Below are 24,432 nucleotides of genomic sequence, written 5' to 3' on the forward strand. Positions count from 1 at the left end.
ATCCACATGCAGACGAAGATGGGGACGGACACACACACACGCACACACACACACACACACACACACACTCACACGTCATTTCTAGTTTTTTATTCAGTGTTGACTACAACTTCCATGCTGCTTTTCTTGGGAAATGATACAAGACAGGTATGAGACAAGCAGGCTTGCCCCTGCCCCTCTACCGCCAGTGGAGGGAGATTTAAGACAATTAGGGAACCCACTAAGATGTTGGACCCAGGAGTAGAAAGAAGGAAACAGCCATTATCAAGGAAGATTTTAATTGCTTCAAAGAGGGAGAGAGGAAGAAAGCACAGAAATCTAACACAAGTAAAGGCACAATGAACGTGGAGTTGAATGGAACCAAACCTTTCCTTCAGTCAAACAGTTATCCTTTTTTATTTGTGTATATATTCCGATGGTGGCTGTAATTTTGTTTCATTTTGATGAGTCTTGAAGGTCGAGTTAGAATGTCTTTCAGCCCCTAAATTAGGGTGGCTTACAGAAAGCTACCCTGACTACACAGCTGGGGACCGAGACATAATATGGAAAGAAACGACTGAAATGTGAAGAATCTTGATTTGCTCTTGATTGCAGGTTGGGCTTCCAGAAGGACAGACAGCTCCGTGCAGTGCCATTAGAGGGCCTCGGGTGCCCTGTACTCCACCCCCAGAGCTTCACAGAGGACCCTGGAGTCACACTTCTCCCCCCTCCCCTAAGCACTCAGCCTACAGATTATTTCAAGTGATCAGGAGAATTAAAACACACCCCAACCTGAGTTGCTCTGTTGCAAGTCTATTTACAATTTTTTCTCATCTCTCCCTGGAGGTAAATCTGGGTTTCAAGTGGGAAAGCCGTGGGGTGAGGAGGTGCCCCCAGGGCCATGGCCAGTAGCTAGTCTCCTTGCCTTTGCCAGCTGGGAGGGCTGGGATGAGTTTCCGGGGACAGCAGCCAGCTTCACATCCACTAGGTAGGGCAGCCATAGACGCTGTCTTGCGGGCCTGGGCTGTGAAAACGATGGGGCTCTGCCGTGGGAGGAGACCCCCATGACAGAGACAACCACACCTGGAGCATCAAGTGCTTTGATCCAGGCTCGGTGACCAGAGAAGGGTCGAAGAGGGGCATCTAGCTGGCTTAAAAACCTGGAGGCCACTGCTCTGCTCCCCAGAAAGGGCGGTAAGAAACAACTACAGTATTAACTTTTCCCCACTAGAGAAAACATCATAGAACCAAACCCACACAAGGGCTTTTAACGCAGCTTCCTGATGCTTAGCTGGGCAATGCCTCCTCCTTCTGGGAGAGGGTGAGAGGATTAATGTGACTGGGCAACAGCCTCAACATGAGACCACCCAATCTTCCGCTGCAGAGTCGACATTCCCAGAAGCAGATAAAAAGAACAGTTTAAAAGATGAGAATGTTCCAGTGCTCTTGCAGCCAGCCTGCCTTAAATCTATATTACAAGCTTTTTACAACATACAAAATAGATCAATAATTATGAAGATCACATTCCCATTCTTCGATAGTAAATATACATGATAATAAATCTGTTCCTAATAGAGGGACCAAATAATGTATAAGGCAAAGATATTTAAATAAGTACTGTGTCACCCACATGCGCTGAAGAAAATGCATCTGACTAGATCTAACCCAGGCCTCTTTTCACGAGGCCAAGAAAATAAAAACACCGCAATACCCATGTGACACAGTCCAAATGCTGGGGAAGATGAGGGGCAGCAGCAGGTCATGGGGGGAAGGTAACAGCCCCAGTGAAAAGCTGGGGGTTTGGCTTTCACTTGTGATACTTATTTTGATGCTGTATGTTTGAGGAAAGGGGAAAAATACACTTTGACAACACTGTACAAAAGGCATCAACTCCCATTTCAAGAACAAATGGGAAGACTTCACAGTCCAAGTTGTATAACTGGTCAGCATCTGCCCTGGAACTCTGCTGCAATACCCACTCTTGTCCTCTCTCCTTTTCCCTCCGCCAGTGCTCCCTCTCTTGGCTCCGTTCACTTCAGGATGCCAGGGGTACTGATGGGAGGTAACTACTAACAGTTTTGCAAATGATAATGATTAGAAAAAGTTTGATGACAGACCTACTCATTTTGTCCCAGGAGTCAGTGTGGTCCAGGGGATGACAGAGGATAGCAGCCCCCACACAAATAACCCAGGCTGAGCCCCCTCTCTTCTAGAACTGAAGAGACTTGGGTTTCACCCAGCACCATGCAGATTCTTACTCTGTGATCCAATAAACTGGAGAGGTCCCTAAGGTAGTTCACGCCTGTGATGTATCTGGTGAAATTTTTAAACTGACTTTTCCCAACCACTTCAAGGAAGCACCATGGCCTCCCTGCTCTCACTCCAAGCTTTGAGTAGCCTCTGCATGTGGCCAGCGCTGTGGCAAACCACGCCGCCTGTGCATGTAGCCCAGGAGCCCTGCTCTGCCGTCTGAGAAGGGGAAACCCCTGTCCTGCCAGCCAGGCTCAGTTCCTCTCTGGGTTGGGAACCTCCATTTTCTCCCCGTCCTTTAACTAGGGCCTGGAAGATGAACAAACAACCTGTTGCTGGCTGCCAAAGATCAGCTGGGCCGAGACACGCCTCGCCGAAGTCTTTGTGCTTCTTGGCACAGAGGAATCTTTGACTACACCCATAAACTTCCTCACGCTACTCTACTCTGCTGTTAACCCCTGAAGTCTTGGAAAGGCAGGGGCGGTGAGAAGAGGAAGAGGCTGTTCAGCCAGCAGGCTGTGAACCCCAGCACAAGCTTCACCCTTCCCTTCGTCGTCGTCATAGAGCACCCAACAGGGGCTGAAGTTTCTGGACAGGACTGAAGGGCCAGAGTCTTTTGGGGCCAGTCAGGAAAGACTGATGTGGACTCAAGGTCAAGGTTAATTAAGGCCAAGACCCTGGCCCTATCTTCCTATCTGGAATGAACAAAAGTGACTTTTCTCCTCAGGGTCTGAGTGGTGGGGGGAGGAAACACATCCCCCAGCCTCAGCACCCTGAGGAATGGGGCGGGGAGTCCCTGGGGACCCACATGGCTCCTGGTCCCTTTGCTGCAGAGGAAATGACTAGCACTAAAGGGCTCCCGGTTTATTCTACCCTCTCTTTTTATTAGATGTTTAGTTCAACCGATTAGTATTTAGTGTTTATATCCAACTTATCCCTTGAGTGAGGGTATGGAGTGGGGTAAGAACAAAACCAAAATACCCCTAAAAATAAAACAGACCCATTCTCTTGCCCTTTCTCCAAACTTGACCTTTAAAACAGATCACTTCTCTGCAAACTCCTTTCTTGTTTCACTAAAAAATGCCCCCTCCCCACCTCCTCGGCCTGCTTAAGTCCTGGCCATGTCAGCTTCCGAAATGGTGAAATATACCCGCCGAGCTTCCCCCAAAGTGGGCAGGAGAGAGGAGCACTCTTCCCCACCCTGCCCCGATAATGAGTTAGTTCATCACAACAAGGCACCTTTCCCCACGAGGAAAGCAGGCGACATGGAAGCTTTTCCTCATCTGGCTAGCAGGGATTGCTAGAGGAGGGATGGATGCAGGGTTTGAGACCCTACTGTCAATACGGAGAGTCCAATCACCAAGTCCAGAAGACAAGACGCGTAGATGGAGGTGAGCTGGGAGGACGCTTGGAGTCTAGAGGTTGGCTGCACTGGAGAAACACATCAGGAGTTCTCATGCAGGTTTCCGGGGAATGGAAGGGACCATCTGAGAAGAGGAGAGGGTCCATCCTTTTCCTGAGGAACAGGACCAAGCCAGGCTTCACCTGAGAATGGGTGGCAGAGGTGGGGCTCCACGGGCAGCTGATAAACATAATAAAAACCACAAACACGAGGTCACCTGCCAGATACCAAATAACCCAAACATTCCTAAAATGAGAGACAGGCTCTTCAAGCTAACCTATAAAACCTGGGGACTAGATTTTGGTTTTGGTTTTGACTTTTTTTAAAGATTTTATTTTTAGAGAGGGGGGAAGGGAAGGAGAGAAACATTACTGTGTGGTTGCCTCTCACATGCCTCTCCCCTACTGGGGACCTGGCTTGCAACCCAGGCATATGCCCTGACTGGGAATTGAACCAGCAACCCTTTGGTTTGGAGGCTGGCAATCAATCCACTGAGCCATACCAGCCAGGGATGTTTTTCGATTTTTTAAAGAAAGCACAGGTAAGGGGAAGCAAATTTGAACAACAACAACAAAAAACCCCCACAGCAATTCTATTTTCTATGCAATTATGGAAAAGCTTTCATAACAGCTCTTCTTACCTCGGTTTGTTTTGCTGGGATATACTCTCTGAAAGTGTTTATATTCTTCTGGAGCAGGAAAGTCTTCTACTGGATGGAAAGAATACTTTGACTCAAAATCATCTACGAAAAGAACAAAGTATTAATTCACACCAGCTGACCCTTCCTCATGCTCCCACACACCTCTGTACCACCTCTGACCCTCCCCTTCCTGGTCTCCGTGCACTCTGACGTACGTGAAGGCCTGCCTTCCCCGTGAAACCAAGGTTCCCAAGAACAGCAACAGCATCACTCAATGTGCCTCGTATGCACAGAGGTTTTTAGAACATTTCCACCCAAAATCGGGCACAGGAAAGGAGCTCAGCTGTTTGCATGGGAGGAGAAAGAAACATAGTTCTTTAACAGAGTCATCTTAGAGACTGTCACCATGGAAAACCAACTGAACTGAATCCACAGAAATTAACCTAAAATGGGAATACTTGTCACCACCTAGAGAGAGAGCTGACCAGATAATTCCCTTCTGGCCCAGGTTACCCTCACTTAGCTCTGCCTCAGAGCTGAGACAGCTATCTCATGGCCCCTGCTCCCACTTTCCATATGGCCCCTCTACAAGAAGGCTCAAAAGTTCCCTGCAAGTAGCTTAATGACATTGCAAGGATTTGTCTTCAAAGCAAAAACCCTGGTCCACCTAATCAGAGTACACTACAGCCAGGACAGAGAAGAGTCGACCACTAAAGAACCCAGTGTTAGGCCTGAAAGGGACTGTACAGACCTTTCTAGTCCTCAACAGAGGGCCTACTGACAGCTTCTAGACAACCTCTGCTCGGGACTGCATCCCAGACCTAACACCCTCTTTCTCCCGCCAAGCATGCCGGCGCCTTTCCCCACCTGCTTCATTCCCCAGGGCACACATATTCTCTCTTTGGAGCAGGGTGAGGAGCCTTTTCCCTTCTTCTTCCCCGAGGTGCCTTCTCTCTACCTTTCTTTTTCCTAAATTCCAAGGGCCCTTCTTTTGCATCTGTAACTAGTTTCCTGAGCCTACACACTCCAGCTGGCTCACCTTTTTTTTTTTTACCTCTGTGACTTCCTAAATAAAATTTTCCTTAAAAAAAAATCTTAGGTGGGGCCTAAGGCTCATTGATAACCTTGGAAAAATTAACTGACTTGCTCCTTATCTAGTCAACCTCCTGGTTTCTCAGATTAGGGAAGTGGGACCCAGAAAAGTAAAGCAACTTCCTCAAAGTAACAAAGCTAGTTAGTGGCTTTGGATTTCTAGATAAACAACATGTTCAGAGTGTGTGTGTGTGTGTGTGTGTGTGTGTGTAGCAGTGTAACTTTATTCAACCATCAGCAGTTAGTTCTCTACCCCATTAATGTTTGTAGATTTTTTTAAAGTGGTGACAAGTATGTAGGTAACCAACGTATAGAGCTTGTTCGGTGGCTCTTCATCCTCACTAAGGTAAGGGACACTCCTTATTCTTTTGGTCCGGACAGCTTTGTTGAGCCTGTCCCAGTAAGTACATCCAGAGAGTTCCCATCTTCTTCATGGCAGACTTCCAGATCTCTTTCGAGTGCTCGAGGGGCACGCTTCTTGAAAGCCACTCCAAGGATGCACTCGTGAGTGCTGATGGTGTCGTCTCTGGTCACCACCACACTGAGGGCAGACTGGCCCTTCTCACCCTTCTTCGTGGAAGCCATTGTGCCAGGCCCAAGTTGGAAAGAAAGTTTGTTTTGTTTTTAAAGGGCTAGAAAGGAGCTCTCCTTCTCAGGAGAACATGTACTTCCTGTCTGAATAGTCCTAAAGAAGATAAAGTCTCTGGCTTAAAACGTAACCAAAGATAATGCTCTTTGGGGAGCGAGATATGGCTTTAGAGTTAGCATGACGCTTGCGGATTGTATTTCAATCTATCCCAAAGCAACCATGCCTAGAATCTGCATAAGGAAAGGGATGTCAATGGATAGGGCCTAGAAGTCAGAGGTGAAGGCAGGAAAAAAACTGCTGTGACCAATGGATACCAAGTGACAATTCCCATTCTACCATAGTCATGGAATGAGTAAGTCATCACAGGAACTAGGAGACTAAAACAGCTAGCTACTTACCCAAGAAAGATCGGACAGTGGTAATAGAATCTCTGTGGCCATTCCTCAAAGGTGGCGGAGGAGGAGGTGGTGGCCCAGCTGGCGTCCTGGAGGGCGGAGGTGGGGGCTTTCCTCGGCTCAGAGGTTCTGACCCATGTCGGTATGGTGGTGGTGGTGGAGGGGGAGCATCCCTGGCACCATTTCGGATCATGGGTGGTGGAGGTGGAGGGGCTGCAATTAAAATCCAAAAGTCTGGATGTAGAAGCTCTGGGAGACTCTGAGCGTCAGGTTAAACAGCACACTCACCCTCCTCCCATCCCCGTGTCTTTAACAGCATCACCGTTCTTCCAGATACTAAAGTTCAGAATAAATGTGTGGCCCTTTCTCATTTCCCAAGACAAGTCAGAAATCTACCTATTCTTAATGAATCTCCCCCTGCTTTTCTTTCTTTTTTTTAAAATATTTTATTTATTTATTTTCAGAGAGGGGGGAAGGGAAGGAGAGAGGGAGAGAAATATCAATGTGTGGTTGCCTCTCATGTGTCCCCCGCTGGGAACTGGCCTGCAACCTAGGCAGGCGCCCTGACTGGAAATCGAACCTCGAGCCTTTGCTTCCCAGACCCACGCTCAATCCACCAGCCAGGGCCCCCCTGCTTTTCCATGTCTTCCTCCACAATTCTAATTCAGGGTTTTCTCATATTTAGCCTGTTCTACTGCAAAAAGCCTCCCAAATGTTCCTCTTGCTTTTAATCTCTTGCCCTGACAATCCATTCGGCACACCACCAACTCACTAATCTCCCCGAAACACTCACTCAAACTTTTTCTAAGGGCTTTGCATTTCTTACGCTATCAAGTTTCAAATCCTTAGCTTCCACCTGGACTGGGTTTCCCCCACTTACCCTTTCTCACGCAGTGACCCACCAGGTCAGTCAGCCTGACCTCACCTTCTCCTTCCCCTTTCTTGATTCCCAGGCTGGGTTAGGGACCCCTTTTATGCACTCCCACTGTTGCCTTGTATCTCTCTTCCACTCTACTCTACAGGTATTGTACTATAATTATTCATCAGATGTGCCTCTTCCCCAGCATACTGTATATTCCTTAAAGTCAGAGATGCATCCAAGTTCAAATTCCCAAGCTCAGCCAATGTATACAGCACATGGTAGGTACTCAATCAATCTTTGCTGAATAAACCAAATTCTGTATGCTTTGCTCTTGTGACTCCCTGGCAATGCCTGGAAATGCCATCGCTCTTCCCTTACTACCAAATTCTACTTATCCTTTAAGGTTCAACTCAAGTTCAATCTTCTCAAGGCTCTCCCAAAGCAATCCACTCCATTCCGACCCCCTCTCCTTCTCTGGTCTTCCAAGGCACTGTAGGGTATGTCGCTTATTTTAGCACTTAGTAGTCTAGACTAAAGTGAGTGCTTTAAAAAATATGTACAGTAGGAACATCTGCGTAAGTTATAAATCTCAACTGCCCCCAGAAACTGGGAACACATCTATCAACATTGCCTTTAAACCTGGTTTATGAGGCAGATGCGTAAATATTATTATACGATGATCACATTTCATCTCTGAGGTTGCATCAATAACAAAATCACTCATACCTAAGTCTGATTCTGGCTTTTGGACACTTTCAAAAACCAAATTCATGCTTAAGAGACAAAAATTTGCCACTAAGTAGAAAGAACCATCAAAAGCATGTTTGAAGAAATGGAAACACCACTGGAACAGGTTCTAATATGTTTAAGTGGTGTCTAATATGTTTACTTCTATGCTTTGCATTACCTAACAATAGCAATTACTACTGATTCGGTATCCACTACCTTCTAGGCACTGTCCTAGGTGAGTTACAGCCATTAAATCTTTAAGAATTCTTGCCCTGGCTGGTGTAGCTCAGTGGATTGAGCACGGGCCTGTGAACCAGATAGTCGCGGTTCGATTCCCAGTCAGGGCACATTCCTGGGTTGCAGACCGGTTCCCTGCAGGCCAGTTCCCAGCAGGGGATGCACGAAAGGCAACCATACATTGATGTTTCTCTCCCTCTCTCCTTCCCTTTCCCTCTAAAGATAAATAAATAAAATATTAAAAAAAAAAAAGAATTCTTTTTTTTTTAAGATATTTTTTTGTCTTCCTATTTATTTATTTATTTATTTTTAGACAGAGTGGAAGGGTGGGAGAGAGAAACTTCAACGTGTGGTTGCCTCTTGCGAGCCCCCTACTGGGGACCTGGCCCACAAACCCAGGAATGTGCCCTAATTGGGAATTGAACCAGTGACTTTGGTTCTCAGGCCAGCATTCAATCCCCTGAGACACACTGGCTGGGGTGGCTCAGTGGACTGAATGCTGGCCTGCAGACCCGAAGGTCTCTGGTTTGATTTTCAGTCAGGGTGCGCGCCTGGGTTGCAGGCCAGGTCCTTAGTTGGGGGCATGTGAGAGGCAGCTAATCACTCTCTCTCACACCAACGTTTCTCTCCCCCTCTTCCCCCATCCCTTCCCCTTTCTAAAAACAAAAATCTTTTTTTTTAAAGATTTTATTTATTTATTTGTAGAGGGGAAGGGAAGGAGGGACAGAGAGAAACATCAATGTATGGTTGCCTTCGTGCGTCCCCTGCTGGGAACTGACCTGCAGGGAACCGGCCTGCCACCCGGTATGTACCCTGACTGGGAATCGAACCGCGACTGTCTGGTTCGCAGGCCCACGCTTAATCCACTGAGCTACACCAGCCAGGGCTTTAAAAACAAAAATCTTAAAGACAAAAAAAAAAAAAGGAATTCTTGCAGCCACCCCTGCAAAGTATGATGGTATCATTTCCATCTCACAAACGAGGAGACTAGAACTCAGATTATTTGTCTGAGGTCACAGATCTAACAGACGCAGCACATGTCTGCTCTTTCCACTACCCCACACTACTTTTTATAACTACTGCAAGTATTTTATATATGTGTATGTGTGTACCCCACACACACATATATATATATACACATATATATATATATCCATCTTCTCAAAACATTTATAACCCAGGGGGATGGAAGTATGTCTTTGGTACCTAGGCCTTGTCCAATAAATAACTGTTATCTAAAGAATACACGGAGAGACTACTTGGCTTAACACTGTTTTAGTAATAGGAGCGTATCTTACTATTCCTCCTAAAGTATTCCAGAACGTCTGTACAGTAACCGCGGTTAAGCATGAAACAGTAATGAGATGGTGTATATAGGTGAGGAGTCCAGCAGAGCAGGCCCAGTGAGTGTTAGCTCTACCTCCCATAAGACGCGCTCAGAATGTCACCTCTCTCTCACTCTTCCCAAGGTCTTAGTATGGACGGGGGCCATTTGAGGCGATTAAATTAAAGGGAAATCTTAACACCTCCCAGGAGATCTCTGAACCTTGCTTTTACTCCAAACCTGCCCAAACTGAAGCTCTTTCAGGTCACCCTCAAACTATTTCCCTAAAACCCTTATTTCCTAGGACCCTGAGAATTTGTACCTACTCCTAGGGCTGAGCCAGGGAGAGTAAGGGAGACAGAAAGAGCTAAGCTCAAAAGGACACCAGCTAGACACGGAGCACATGGTAGTGATTACGGATATACAAAGCAGGCTGAGGCCTCTGCCAGACTTCAGAGTTGGTGACAGAAAACCAATGTTGATTATTTCACATATTTCTAAACAAACCATAAAGAGCCCTGGCTGGGTGGCTCAGTGGACTGAGTGCCAGCCCAGGAACCAAAGGGTCACCAGTTCAATTCCCAGTTAGAGCATATGCCTGGGTTGCAGGCCAGGTCCCCAGTAGGGGGCACACAAGAGGCAACCACACAGTAATGTTTCTCTTCCTCTCTTTCTCCCTCCCGTCCCCTCTCTCTAAAAATAAATAAATAAAATCTTCAAAAAATTAAAAAAAGAGAAGTGGGAAGCAAGAAGTCTGCAGACATTTAAAACTACTAAGTTTAATCCATAGAAATTACATTTTTCTCCACTTTTTTTCCTGGATGGAGTTAGAAAGGTATGAAGTCTGCTCAGACAACGGGTCTTTTAAAAAAATTTGTAAGTGAAAAAAATTTTTTAGTCTAAACTCTGTAGAATCAAAGACCACCTTAGGACTATATCCTTATGTCTAAAGCCAGGGAGATAGGGAGTCAGGAAAGTACAAGGTTACTGGTTGATAACCTTGTGTGTTGAACTGCCAGCTCCTACAGTGCCAATCTCTATGTACCTAGCCAAGCAGCAGCACGGGTTAATTGGCTTTTAATTCATGCTTCTTGATAACATAACTTCTTTATCAATTATATACACCTATAGGAACTGTTTAAAATAAAAGCTCAAAAGCCTTTTGTGGAAGATCTGGCTCAAAGTCCAATGATATAAGATAAGGCAGTCAAAATTTCTGGGTCTAAGAAAGCCCCAGAGAACTGTCATGGTCTCCCTCCCTCTCTACTTTCAGTCAGCTATTTTGTAATAAGAATACAGTCTTGCCCTGGCTGGTGTGGCTCAGTAGATTGAGTGCTGGCCTGTGAACTGAAAGGTCACCAGTTTGATTCCCAGTCAGGGCACATCCCTGGGCTGCGGGCCAGGTCTTGAGTTGGGGGCATACAAGAGGCAGCCTATCAGACGCAGATGTGTCTCTGAACCCTGCCTTTTCTAAAAATAAATAAATAAAATCTTTGGGAGAAACAAAGAATACACAATCTCATCTATTTCTTCTAGGATTCCTAAGCCCCTTCTTACCCAGTTTAGGACCTCGGTCTATTGATAAAATCACTCTTACACACCCTTAACTCCCTTGCCTCACTTACTCGTGTCTACAAAAGGCTAATCCCTAGTTCAATATAACTCTGCTCCAACTCAGTACCTGCCAATGCACAGCAGAACACAATGAGCTGATTAACCTCACTTGAAATGGACCCTAGTGCTCAGTGGGCCTTTCAGGTTCCTGGTTATCCTAAGCACACTTCCCTACTCCATGCACTCTCCCAAGCCTCCAGGTGACCATTTCATGCCCTTTTCTCTCTCCCCGCCAATCTCCCTCACCTTGCTTTCTATTTCCCCAAGAAAACAGAAGCAAGCAAGAAGAAACTTTTCACATGCTCCTATCACCACACACCCTTGACCCACTTGCTTCTATGCTTACGTGCTTTGCCTTCCCTCCTATTACTATGGAAGATCTGTGTTCTTTTTTTTAAGAGAGCGAGAAAGGGAGGGGGTGAGAGAAATATTGATTTGTTAACCTACAACCTTTGCATATCAGGGCAGCACTCTAACCAGCTGAGCTACTGGGCCAGGGCAAACTATTTGTGTTCTTATCTAAGGCCAACCCCTTACCTATGGAGCAGATTCCATTCCTTCTTGCCTCCTCGAGGGCATTACACAGGCAATTTTCCCCCTCTCTGCTAGATCACTCCATCAGTACACAGACAGACAAACAGATACCGAAATATCTCCCATCTTGGGAGGAAAAAAATCTAATTCTCAATCCCCTCTAGCAACCATTCCATTGATCTGCACCCCTAGTCCCCTTTATGAAAAACTCCTTAAGGGATTTCTACATTGTTATCTCTAATCCCACTCCTATTCCTGCAATTTGCAGACCCACCCCAATTAGACTCTCACTTCCACCTTCCCTCCACCACTCCACAACACTCCAAAAGGCCCTGTGCTGTTTGGGCTCCCCAGCAATGACTTCCATGTTGCCGAAACCAATGTCATTCTCAGGCTCCAACTTAATTGACCTAGAGGTAGCACTGGACACACCCTAGAACAGGTGGATGAGACCGTGTTTTCTTTTCACAAAATAGCATGACTGCAAGTCGAGAGTGAGGGAGACCACGACAGCTTTTTTGGGCCTTCCTATACCCAGCAATTTTGGTTCACTCAGTCTTGGGAGTTTTTCCATCACTGTCTTCACTTCCCTCCTTTCTTCCTCAATAGAGGTACTTTGTCAGCTTCTTGATTGGTATTCTTCATCTGATTTCTAATTAGGGCCCCAGGCCTTAGACCTCTTCCTTATACTCTCCCTAGGTGACCTTACCCAGCATGTGGTTTTCAGTATCATTCAAATTTCCCCCTCTAGCCCAACCTCTCTTCCCTGAACTTCAGAGTTTGACAGCCAATCACCAATGAATTATTTCCTTCTGAAAGTCTAATAAGCATCTCAAACTTCAGTTGTCCAAAACCAAATTCCTTTCTTCCCCCAAACCCACTATCTTACCCAGTTGCCCAGTTTCTCAGCCTTACATGAGGTCTCCTTTTGCCACTTGTCCTCTAGCAGTCTGTTCTCAACATAGAAGCTGGTGCTCTTTTTAAAAGGTAAATCAATGCTACTTCCCTGCTCCAATCCCTCCAGTGACATCTTTACCAAGTCTTACGATGTTCTCCCGGTCGGAAATCTTTCCGACCCCGTGTTCTGCCACTCTTCCCCTCACTCATTCTAGTTCCATCTCAGGGCCTTTGTATCTGCTCTTCTCAATGCCTGCTTAACTTGTTCCCTCACTGTCTTCAGATCTTTGCCAAATTGTCACTTTATTAGTAAGGCCTTCCTTGACCCTAACCCCACCCCACCCCACTATATCCTATCCCCTTTCTCAACTATGTATTACACACATACATATGTATGTATGTATATACACATGTGTGTGTATGAGGTCTGTCCAGAAAAAAAACAACCATTGTTAATATAATGAGAACAGTTTGCATGATATCAATGTAACCTAATAGCCAAGGAGAGTGAATTGGAATGTACATGTGTGAACAATGCCAACTTTATTGCACTAGTCAGTGGGGGTGATAGACACCATTGAGTGAGCATGTATGTGTACTGTGTGGCCATCACACTCAAAATGACTGAGTGAATAAAGCAATGAATCTGCATCAAACTTTGCATTAAGCTTGACCATTCCTCCATGGAAACTGGATGATTCAGAAGGCCATAGCTATGGACAAATGGTGATTGGCAGCTTCATCACAACACACCTGCTCATGCATCATGACTTGTGCAGAGTTTTTCTTGCAAAACATCAAATCACCCAGGTGGCTCAGCTCCCCTACAGCCCAGCTTTGGTGTCCTGTGACTTTAGGCTTTTCCCAAAACTAAAATCACCTTTGAAAGTGAAGAGATTTCAGACCATCAACAAGACAGTGAGGGAAGCTGATGGCGACTGGGAGAACTGTGAGGTCCTAAGGTGCCTACTTTGAAGGGGACTAAGGCATCACTGCCCTACGTACAGTGTTTCTTGTATCTAGTATCTTCTTCAATAAATGTCTCAGACTATATGGCAGGCTACCTTCTGAACAGACTATATATATATATATATATATATATATATATATATATATATATAACTATTTGCTTATTTATACAGGAGAACAAGTATTTCTTACATTTTCTATTTATTGCTGTTTCCCTAACAATAGAGTCTAACACACAAAAGCGCTTTCAACAAACCTGTTGAATGAGTAAGGGAATTCTTATCTTCAATCACTAAAGGAGAGCTTTGGGGAAAGGAGTGAAGAGAAAAAGCAAGCTCAACTCTCAGTATGATAGGAAGAAAAGGTGCTGCGGGCACTTACCTGCTCCCCGACTGGGAGGGTCTCGGGCTGGGGGAGGCGGCCTATTACTCTGTAAAGAAGGGGAGGCTGAAGTGGGTGGAGGAGGTGCTAGGCCTCTGACAGGCCCTGGTGTCTTCCTATGCAAAGAATTGTGTCTCTGTGGCAGCTCAGGAGCTGACTCATTCGTGGGACTGGAGGGTCCATTGGGGACCCCTGGAGGCTGGCGGTAAGGCGGAGGAGGAGGAGCCAGAGACTGGCCACTTGGTCCCATTCTGACAGTCACAGGAGAAGGAGGTGGTTTGACGGGGGGTGGAGCAGGAGGTCCCTCCCGACCAGGGTGTAGCCTTTGTCCAGGTGTGGGTGGCAAGGGTTTCTCTCTGTTGTAGGCTGGGGCTTTGTTGCTGTGCATAGGCAGAGACGTAGGGGGTGCATTGGCACGCCGCCCTGGTGGTGGCGGAGGAGGGGCAGAGGAGCTGTGCTTCATGCCCGTACTGCTGGTGGTATGAGGCCGAGAGAGGTCCGGTAATGAAGGTCTCTGCATCCGGGGCAATTCTGGGAGTGAGGCTCGGCTGCTGTCTGTATCATCTTGAGGGCGCCCACTGGCTGTAGACACTGGAGGCCTTGGAGCAGCAGCTCGAGAACTGGGGACTTGCAGGGCTGGCTTACAAGCTAGGTTTTCTACAAACAGACCAGACAGCACTGGGTCAACAAAGCTAGAGATATGTTGGTGAGATCTCTAACTCATCCAGCCTCATCTCCCTGCAGAGCTGCAGGGAAAGTACACCATTTGTACAGTACTGGTTTTTAATCTGGCTCAGGGACTATTAAATACTGTTGATATATGTTGAATACATTTTTATTTAATGCCTTTGCTTTATTCTACTCTGTAACTCCACCCCTGTTCCCACTCCTTCCTCCCACCTCTACCACTCCTCAATCCCAGATGGACAGCCTAGGACCAGAAAGAAATTAATGCACTTGAGAAATAGTCTAAGAAAGTTCAATTCCCAGTCAGGGCACATGCCTCGGTTGCAGGCCAGGTCCCTGGTTGGGGGTATGCGGGAGGTAACTGATGTATCTCTCACACATTGTTTCTGTCCCTCTCTTTCTCCCTCCCTTCCCCTAAAAATAAATAAAATCTTTAATAAAAAGTCTGTTTCAGGTACCTGAGACGTCCTTGGCTCCCACAGGTCGGAGCTTCGGCACTCCTCCCTGAAAGAGACCTCCCTTGGGCTGCAGGGCGCCTGCTCCAGGGCCACATCCACCACCGCTTCCCTTGGGTTCTGGAAAGCACACCATCAGAGCTTTCATTTCATATGCTCCAAGCTGTGACCAAGTTAATCCCGAGCAGAAACTCCTCCTCTACTTGGGTTCTAATTTGCAAACAAACTAATCTTGCTTTTGCCTTTCCATTTAAAAAAAAAAAAAAGTGAAGCCTTTCTATTCCAAAGCCTCATGTAGAGATGAAACTCTCCGCTATGATGAAAGAAAAAGAACAAAAGGAACAAGGAGCCAATCTTCCCTTGTTTAGGCCTGAGGGCCAGCCTGGGTAATGACATGTTCACCAGAATTCTCTGCGCTCAGCCCTCATACTATCTTGGTTCGGGATAGTGAGGGGGCTAATGGCTCAGGGACCTGGGTATGAACTGACTTTACAGAAGCCTTTGAGAAGGGTCACTCTTGGCAATTATGAAATCGTCATTGGCTTCAGCTGAGTGGTTTTGAGGACTGTGGTGGTCTCCGAAGAGAACAGCCAAGGATGTGCCCTAACAAGCTTAACAAGCACCGATGACAGAAGTCTCAACCCTGAAACTGCTTCCCAAAGGTCAGACAGAAGTTTCTAAGGTATTCAGATGAAGAGATGGGAAGACAGCCAAAGAACATTCCAGGACAAAACTCTCCTACTCAAGACCCAAAAATAAAAACGACAGCCCAGCCACGTCTCCAAAGCAAACCTAGGATCCCAGAAGTTCACTAGGAAATGATGCTTAGACTCACTCTCGAGGATGGGAGCACTCCGATCATTAACGTTGGTCACCTTCTTCAGCTTGGTCCCTTTGCAGATGTCCTGCAAGAGGGCACCTCGCCCCCGCTGCTCATCTCTGCTCAGCTTGGGCTGCTCGGTATTTGCCTAGAAGAAGAGGGATACATAAATTCACCCTAAATAGTCCCCTTCATCACAAGCTCAGTATAAACGCCTTGAGCCAAACTGGGTTCCATGAGATGTCTGTCTAACCTAAACAGATATATACGCCACATGGCATGTAATGGTAGTGTGTTACCATTCTTCTCAGTCCTTTTTCTCCTGTTGTGCTTCTGTGATGGGTAATGGTCTTCCTATTTAGAGGCTTCTGAGAGGAGGCCTGCACTAATACTGAGTATTATGCGCTAGGCTTGTTGTGTGTTAGATGCTTTAGGTGTATCAGCATCATCAAGGCAAACATCTGTTGAGCCCCTGCTGTGCCTTAGGCATTGTGCTAAGCACGGTCCTTGGTCCTTTCCTCGTCTCATTTAAATCTCAAATTACCAGCGTCCTTAAGACCAACTACGACAGGAACACCGGGACACACAGCTAGATAAATGGGACAAAACAGACAGACCCAAATCTATATATGAAATAATAAAAGCATATTTCATCAGAGAGGATAGATTATTAAATACAATATGTTAATAGCAACTAGCAATTTTTGGAAAAATACAATAAAGTTAGACACCTACCTCAGCTTACTCTCAAACGAATTCTAGCTATATTGAAGTATAAAAACAACTAAATGAAAAAAGAGCTAAGTGCATTTTAAGCATGACAACTAAAATACAGGAATAGATAAATTTGCTTAGTAAAAATTATTTATTAGAAATATGAGTAAATAAACAGATGATATACTGGAAAGAAATCATATGTGACAAATGTAACATATGAAAGATGCAAAGGCAGTGTCCTAAGTCTATAGAGCACAAGTGGCAAACACGAGGTCCGCAAGCTAAGTCCGGCCTCCACCTTGTTTTATTCGGCCAGCACCCTGTCTCTACCTGGCGGCAGAGCCGAGCTCTCGCTTCACTGTTAAGGAGCAGTTAGTTACATTTACACAGTCCTACAATTACATTCCGCCTATTGAAAGCAACTGCGAGGCTGATGTGGCCCCTTGCAAAAATGAGTTTGACACCCCTGCTACACAGAGCATTAACATATAAAGATGACTTAGAAATCAACAGGAAAATAATGGAAGAATATGAACAACACTGTGTAAAAGAAATCAAAGAGCCAGCAAATATGAAAACAAAAATCAACTAAAAAAATGCAGGGAAAAACACAGTATCATTATTTACCTATGACACTGGTAAAGGTTATTAAAATTTTAACTAAAGAGACTGCTGGCTTCTTGAGGGCAGGAACCACAGTGGGCAACGATGTACAGTGCCCGCACACTGCAGATGTTCAAAAAATGTGCAGAACAAATAACCGCCCTATGGTGGTCAAAAGGACTGAGGGAAACAGGTTCACTTTGGTACTACCTGCAGTAAGATAAACTGGTATGATCATTCTAGAAAGTAACCTATGTATTAAACACCTTTAAAAGTCAAGCACAAGAATTCTACTTGTAGAAATTAACTTTAAGAAAAATAATTGAATAAGTGCATAGAGATGTTAATAATGTAGCAAAGAAATGATTTTTAATAGCATAAAACTGAAAATAATCTATAAGTTCCACCAAAAAGAACAATGATAACCATACTCTTAAAAGTACTAAGTAAATACTGCCCTGGCTGGTGTAGCTCAGTGGATTGAGCACAAGCCTGTGAACCAAAGGGTGGCAGGTTCAATTCCCAGTCAGGGCACATGCCTGGGTTGTGGGCTTGGTCCCCTAGTAGGGGGCACATGAGAGGCAACCACACATTGATGTTTTACTCCCTCTCTTTCTCTCCCCCTTCCCCTCTCTCTAAAAATAAATAAACAAAATCTTTTTAAAAAGTATAAGTAAATATCTTTTCATGGCAGTAAATGTTTGCCACAACCAAGTAAAAAATATTCTAAAATAATATAGTATGATTCACATTTTCTCTTCTATAGGAGTAACAATAGAACCTACCTCACAGAATTAAATGATAATACTTTTTAAAAATTGATTGTAGAGAGAGGAAGGGAGAAAGAGACACAGAGAGGGAAACATCGATTTGTTGTCCCACTTAACTACGCATTCACTGATTGATTCTTGCAGGTGCCCTGACCAGGGATCAAATGCACAACCTTGGCGTATGTGGATGACACTCTAACCAACTGCCTTGCCGGGCCAGCACATAAAAGGTAACACTTTTCAAGAGCTTAGGATAGTGCCTGGTATATAATGAAAGCTCAATAAACTACACCTAGATTACATTTGGAAGAAAAAACACACCCATAGCAAATTTCTGGAAGAACACACATTGCTATTACCAAAAGTTAACTTCTTGTAATTATTTATGCTTATCCATATTTTCTAGTTTTCCTACAATAAATATATAAGACATACAAAATGTTAACAAAAGTTAATTATAGATACTTTAACACTGTCTGTTTATTGGTATTCTCTAATTTTCCCCCACATTTCTAGTATAGTAAAAAAAAATTTTAATTACTACTTAATAACATGACCATTCACGATGTATTAATGAGTAAGAAGAACAGATCAGTGTGTATATAAAACACAATCTCCTTTTTTTTTTTAAGTAGGAAGATACAAAGGGAAGGAGGTAGTAAAAGGGTATACACAAAACTATTATGCATGACTGGATTATGGGTAATTGCTCCTTTTCGTTTATCCACAGTTCATAAATTTCTTGAACATATTACGTTTATAATGAGAAAATTATTAGACAGACAGATCAATGGAACAAAACAGAGAGCCCAGAAATAAATCCACAACCTTTACCATCAATTAATATTCAACAGAGGAAGTACGCACATACAATGGGCTAAAGATAGTTTATTCAATAAATGGTGCTGGGAAAGCTGGACAGGTATGTGCAGAAAAATGAAACTAGACCACATTCTTATACCACACACAAGAATAAATTCAAAATGGATTAAAGACTTAAATGTTAGACCTGAAACCATAAAAACTGTAGAAGAAAACATAGGCAGCAAAACACTGCTCATAGCAGTATTTTATCAGATACATCTCCCCAGGCAGGGGAAACAAAAGAAAAAATAAACAAATAAGACTACATCAAACTAAAAAGTTTGTGCACAACAACGGAAGTCATCAACAAAATAAAAAACCCACACTGGGAGAACATATTCACTGACACATCTGATCAGAGGTTATTATCCGAAATTTATAAAGAACTTACAAAACTCAACACTAAAGAAATGAACAACCCAATTACAAAATGGACAAAGGACCTGAAAAGACACTTTTCCAAAGAGGACATACAGATACCTAATAGATATATAAAAGATGTTCAACATCACTAATCATGAGAGAAATGCAAATTAAAAACATAATGAGATACCATCTTATACCTGTCAGAATGTCTCTCATCGATAAATCAACAAACAAGTGCTAGGGGAGGATGTGGACAAAGGGGAACCCTTTTAACATGGTTGGTGAAAATGCAGACTGGTGCAGACACTGTGGAAAACAGTATGGAGATACCTCAAAAAATTAAAAATGGATCTGCCTTTTGACCCAGCAATCCCACTTCTGGCAATATATCCCAAAGAACCCAGAACACTAATGTGAAAGAACGTAAGTACCCCTATGTTCATTGCAGCGTTATTTACAATTGCTAAGATATGGAAGCAGCCCAAGTGTCCATCAGTAGATGAGTGGATAAAACTATGGGACATTTACACAATGGAATACTGCTCAGCTGTAAAAAAGAAGAAAATTTTACCCTTTGTGACGGTATGGATGGACCTGGAGAACATTATGCTAAGTGAAATAAGCCAGTCAGAGAAAGACAAATACCATATGATTTCATATGTGGATTCTAATGAACAAACTGCAACTACCATGCAACACAGAGACAGACTAATACATAGACAGAGAGCAGGATGACAGCTAACAGGGAGGGAAGATTGGGGTGGAGGGATTGAGCAAAAAGGAAAAAGAACTCATGGACATGGACAACAGTGTGGTGACTGTGGAAGGGAGAATGGGGTATAAGGGGCCTAAAGGGTAATGAAAAAAATATAATAAAAAGAGAAAAAAATATTATTAAAAAAGTACTGCTCTGACCTGGTGGCTCACTGGTTGGAGCGTCATTCCATACACCAAAAGGTTGCAGGTTCTATACCCAGTCATACCCAGTCAGGGCACATACCTAGGTTGCAAGTTCAATCCCCAGTTGGGGCACGTACGGGAGGTAACAATTGATGTTTCTCTCTCACATCGATGTTTCTATCTCTCTCCCTTTCGCTCACTCTAAAAATCAATACACATACACTTGGGTGAGGAGTAAAAAAAAATTACTAAGCACATCAAAATTAAGGCTATAACTCCTCCACAAACAGCACCATCATTTTGCATTTGGGAACACCTGGGTGCCCCTTTATTCAGTCAACCCCCAAACCAGAGCCAGTCATTCTATCTCTCTCCTCTTCATCTTCCATCTGTCATCAAAGTCTTTACGGCTTTCATTTCTAAGTGTCTTTCATCTCCACTCTCCATCCTCACTGCTTCAGTCCTGGCCCTCAATTTTCAGTTGCATCTGGCTTCTCGCTCCAGTCTTGACTTCCTTGTCTCAACTCCCAACCCACTGTGCACACTATTTAGAGTGATCTTTCTAATACAAACTCGATCAGGTTACTCCTGTTCCTGTAAATACTTCGACACCTCCCTATCATTGCTGGGAGAAAAAGCCTAACCCTCAGCTTACACCTCCAGCTTCACCTCCCACCATACGCCCTTCTCAAGCAATAATCTAAACTTCTGTGTGCTTTCTCACAAATCGGCACTCTTCCGCATTCTGCTTCTGCGTCTTCAAGTATCCTCCCCACTTCTTCCCTTTCTGGCTAAACCTCACTCATCTTGAAGACTCAGCTCAAGCATCATTTACCCGCTAAGAAGCCTCCTTTGACAGCATCCTCTCTCTCCACCCACTAGGTGAGGTGTCGGACTTTGTGGCACCATTCATCCGTGCCTAGCACAGATTCTGCCTTATTGACTTTTCTGTCCTGCTCATTGTGCTGGGGGCCCTTGAAGGCAGAAACTATCTCATTTCTGGGCAATGGCAGTACAGATGATTTTTATTTGCATCTTTTTGTTCATTTGCATATTTTCCTTCTCTTTTAACTATTTATACACACATACACATATGCCTAGCCAAGTCCCTGACGAAAGGCTACTGAGTGAATGACTAAAATAGCATGATGCAGGACATTAATCCAAGAGGTTATAGAGATCGAAGGAAGTGTTTTGGGTCCTTGAATCCCACTATAACCAAAACAGTTCTGCTTTTATCTTTACTCACTGGGCTTCCACATAAAATTTCACCCAAAAAGGGGTTCATACATATTCCCAAACAAAATGTCTGAAACACAGAAGTTATAGGAAAACACAAGCTGGCAGACCCGAACTCTTGCCCTAGGTCAGACACAGATTAGCCAGGCCAGGCGCCTGTCCTCTGTAAGCACAACTTCTCATTTGTCAAACACCGAACACACCCACATACCCCTCTGCGGAAGTCATTCATTCTCTAGACTGACTTTTGCTTCTAAATTTTACAAAAATGAGGTAAAGCACCTGGGTTGCTTCTTTCTCATGTGACACCATCCAAATACAATAAAAGTGGCTGCCTCCTGGGTTCAGAAGCCACAGTTTTTTAAAATCTCATTATCAAAACTTTAAGTCTTCTTACTAATATACTCTACAAACTCCCTTATTTCTTGATGGGGTGTTAGATTTCATGGACTTGGCTTAAAATGAACTGATTTGGAGAGGAAGAAGAGAAGAAATGGTACCAAGAAACAACCACCAGAAACGGCCATCCCTTTTCTCAAAGATGCCAGAGAAATGACGCACTGACCTTTTTTAGAACAAATAGTTTTAGGGGGAGAACACCAGTTCCTCTCTGATGCCACCTGTCCAAATCTCCAGACTGAACCAGAACAAGAACACAAGAAGTCATTATGGTCCTAGGAGGACCTCTCAGGAATCAGACTCGTTGATAAGGGCAGGCTTGACTTGTTTATTCTCCATCTTCCTGCACCACAGGTCTTTGAGTACGGTAGCATGTCTTGTACCATGTAAATGTAAATATCCACTAAAGTTTTGAGATGGCCAAGTGGAATGATTACCTACCTGATTAAAAGTGGGAGGTGGAGGAGGACCAGGAGGGGGCGGAGGGGGAGGAGGAATTGGCATCCTTTCCCTGCTCGCAGTTGGCACTGCTCTCTCTCTGTTTTAATTTGCAGCTTTAGGTCACTCATATACCTGCAAATGAAATAGATATTGATGAGAACTTTGCCATTAAAGACACTGAGTATCAGGAGAACTAGGGGATGGGGCATGACACCAGAGAAACTAGCACCTCATTTCCTAGCTCCACTACGACGGAGTCCAGGGCTTAGCAAACTTTTCTTATAAAAGGCCAGATAATAAATATTGTAGGCTCTGTAGGCTGTATATAATCTCTGTCACATGTTATTTTTGCTATGGCGTTTTTCAAATGAATAAACTTTATTTATTTTAGGTTCACAGCAAAAGCAACAGAAAGTACAGACAGCATTCATTTACCTGTTCCCACCACACACATGCGCAGCCTCCTCCACTATCTATAGCCTGCAGGGTACATCTGTTACAATGGAACCTACATCGACACCTCATTATCACCCCAAGTACATAGTTTACATTAGGGTTCTCACTCTTGGTATTGCACATTCTATGGGTTTGGATAAAGTATACAGACAACTACCCACAACTGTAGTATCATACAGAACCATTTCACTGCTCTAAAAATAACCTGTGCTGTGTATTCATTCCTCCTTCCCCCCAACCTGTCAACCACTGATCTTTTTGTCTCCACAGGTCTGCCTTTTCCAAACTGTCATATAGTTAGAATCATAATAGGCAGCCTTTGCGAACTGTCTTCCTTCACCTTCTTCCATGTATTTTTATGATTTGATAGCTGATTTCTTTTTAGCGCCAAATACTATTTCATTGTCTGGATGTGCCACAGTTTACTTATCCATTCACCTACTGAAGGACATCTTGGCTGCTTCCAACTTTAGCACTTATGAATAAAGCTGTGTGGACATAACTCTTCGGCTCATCTGAGTAGGTACCAAGGAGCGTGAATGCTGGATCACATGGTAATAAACTGCCAAACGGTCTTCCAAAGTGGCTGCACCATTCTGCACTCCCTCCAGCAATGAAGGAGAGCTCCTGCTGCTCCACATTCTCACCAGTGTTTAGTGTGCCCGCGTTTTAGATTTTGGCCATTCTAATAGGTGTGTGGTGGCCTCTTGTTGTTTTAATTTGCAATTCCCTAATGACAAAGGAAACTGAACACCTTTTCATACGCTTACTTGCATTCTGTATATCTGGTGAAGTGTCTGTTCGTCTTTTGCCCAGTTTTCAATCAGGTTGCTTGTGTTTTCTCATTGTCAAGTTTTAAGAGTTCTTTGTATATTTTGGATAACAGTCCTTTATCAAATGTACATTTTGCAAATATTTTTTCTCAGTCTGTGTCCTGTCTCATTCTCTCAACCTTTACATTTAAAATATGAAAAAACTATTTAGTTCACGGGCCACACAAAAACAGACCACAGATCATATCTGACTCGTGGGCCATAAATTACTGGCCCCTGAAATAATCACATCACTGGAATCTTATCACAGCATAAATACCATGTAAGAATTTAGCTACTTATCAAGTTACCAAAAAAATATATACAGCTACCCATCTACTACAGTGTGTAAGTGATCCTCATCGTACAAACGAGACTAAAGCCAGTGAGCTGTCTTACCCTAAGATATTAAAGTAGGGGGCAAAGATAAAACCAAAACTCAGGCCCTGGCCAATGGACTAGGTTGGAGCAAGGTCCCACATGCCTAAAGGTTTCAGGTTTGGTCCCTGGTCGAAGTACGCACAAGAGGCAGATGATTGACGTTTCCCTCTCGTACTGATGTTTCTCTCTCCAGCTCCCTCTCTAAAATCAATTAAAAAATGTCCTCATGTGTGGAATGATTGAATAAATGAATGAATCCAAAACTCAGGAACAATAGCTACACCCAAAAAGCTATCCCAAGGAAATCCCAATTTTTGTTTTTTAAAGCTTATTTTTCATTCTCATTGCAGAGAGAGGGGAAGGATAAGGAGAGGGGGAGAGAGAGAGAGAAAGAGAGAAAGATCAATGTGAGAGAGAGACGGTGATCAACTGCCTCCTGCACGTGTCCCAACTGGGGATCAAACCCGAACCCTAGGCATGTGCCCTGACCGGGAATTAAACCAGTGACTTTCCAGTGAACAGTACTCCAACCAACTGAGCCACACCAGCCAGGCCAAAATCCCAGTTCTTGACCCCCACAAAACCAAAGTCAAAATAACATAACTACCAGGGACTATAACTTACAAAT

The 24,432-nt window shown here is 44.1% G+C and overlaps 1 protein-coding gene across 4 annotated transcripts in view; it reads right to left on the reverse strand.

Annotated features, from left to right (window-relative positions):
- Window positions 1-261: 261 nt before the first annotated feature.
- WIPF2 (WAS/WASL interacting protein family member 2) overlaps window positions 262-24,432 on the reverse strand; it is a 44,495-nt gene continuing 20,324 nt past the window's right edge. For all 4 annotated transcript variants that reach the window (XM_053656006.1, XM_037129687.2, XM_037129688.2 and 1 more), the window contains 7 exons: window positions 22,156-22,287; window positions 15,872-16,004; window positions 15,040-15,156; window positions 13,895-14,551; window positions 6,351-6,560; window positions 4,272-4,373; window positions 262-3,811 (listed from right to left, as the gene is read on the reverse strand). In XM_053656006.1, the coding sequence (XP_053511981.1) occupies window positions 3,771-3,811; window positions 4,272-4,373; window positions 6,351-6,560; window positions 13,895-14,551; window positions 15,040-15,156; window positions 15,872-16,004; window positions 22,156-22,218 (1,323 nt within the window). In that variant the 5' untranslated portion in view covers window positions 22,219-22,287 and the 3' untranslated portion in view covers window positions 262-3,770. The remainder of the gene's footprint in view (window positions 3,812-4,271; window positions 4,374-6,350; window positions 6,561-13,894; window positions 14,552-15,039; window positions 15,157-15,871; window positions 16,005-22,155; window positions 22,288-24,432) is intronic.

This window comes from Artibeus jamaicensis, unplaced genomic scaffold (genome assembly GCF_021234435.1).
Source record: "Artibeus jamaicensis isolate MK-2021 breed Jamaican fruit bat unplaced genomic scaffold, CSHL_Jam_final contig_1998, whole genome shotgun sequence".
Lineage (NCBI taxonomy): Eukaryota > Metazoa > Chordata > Mammalia > Chiroptera > Phyllostomidae > Artibeus > Artibeus jamaicensis.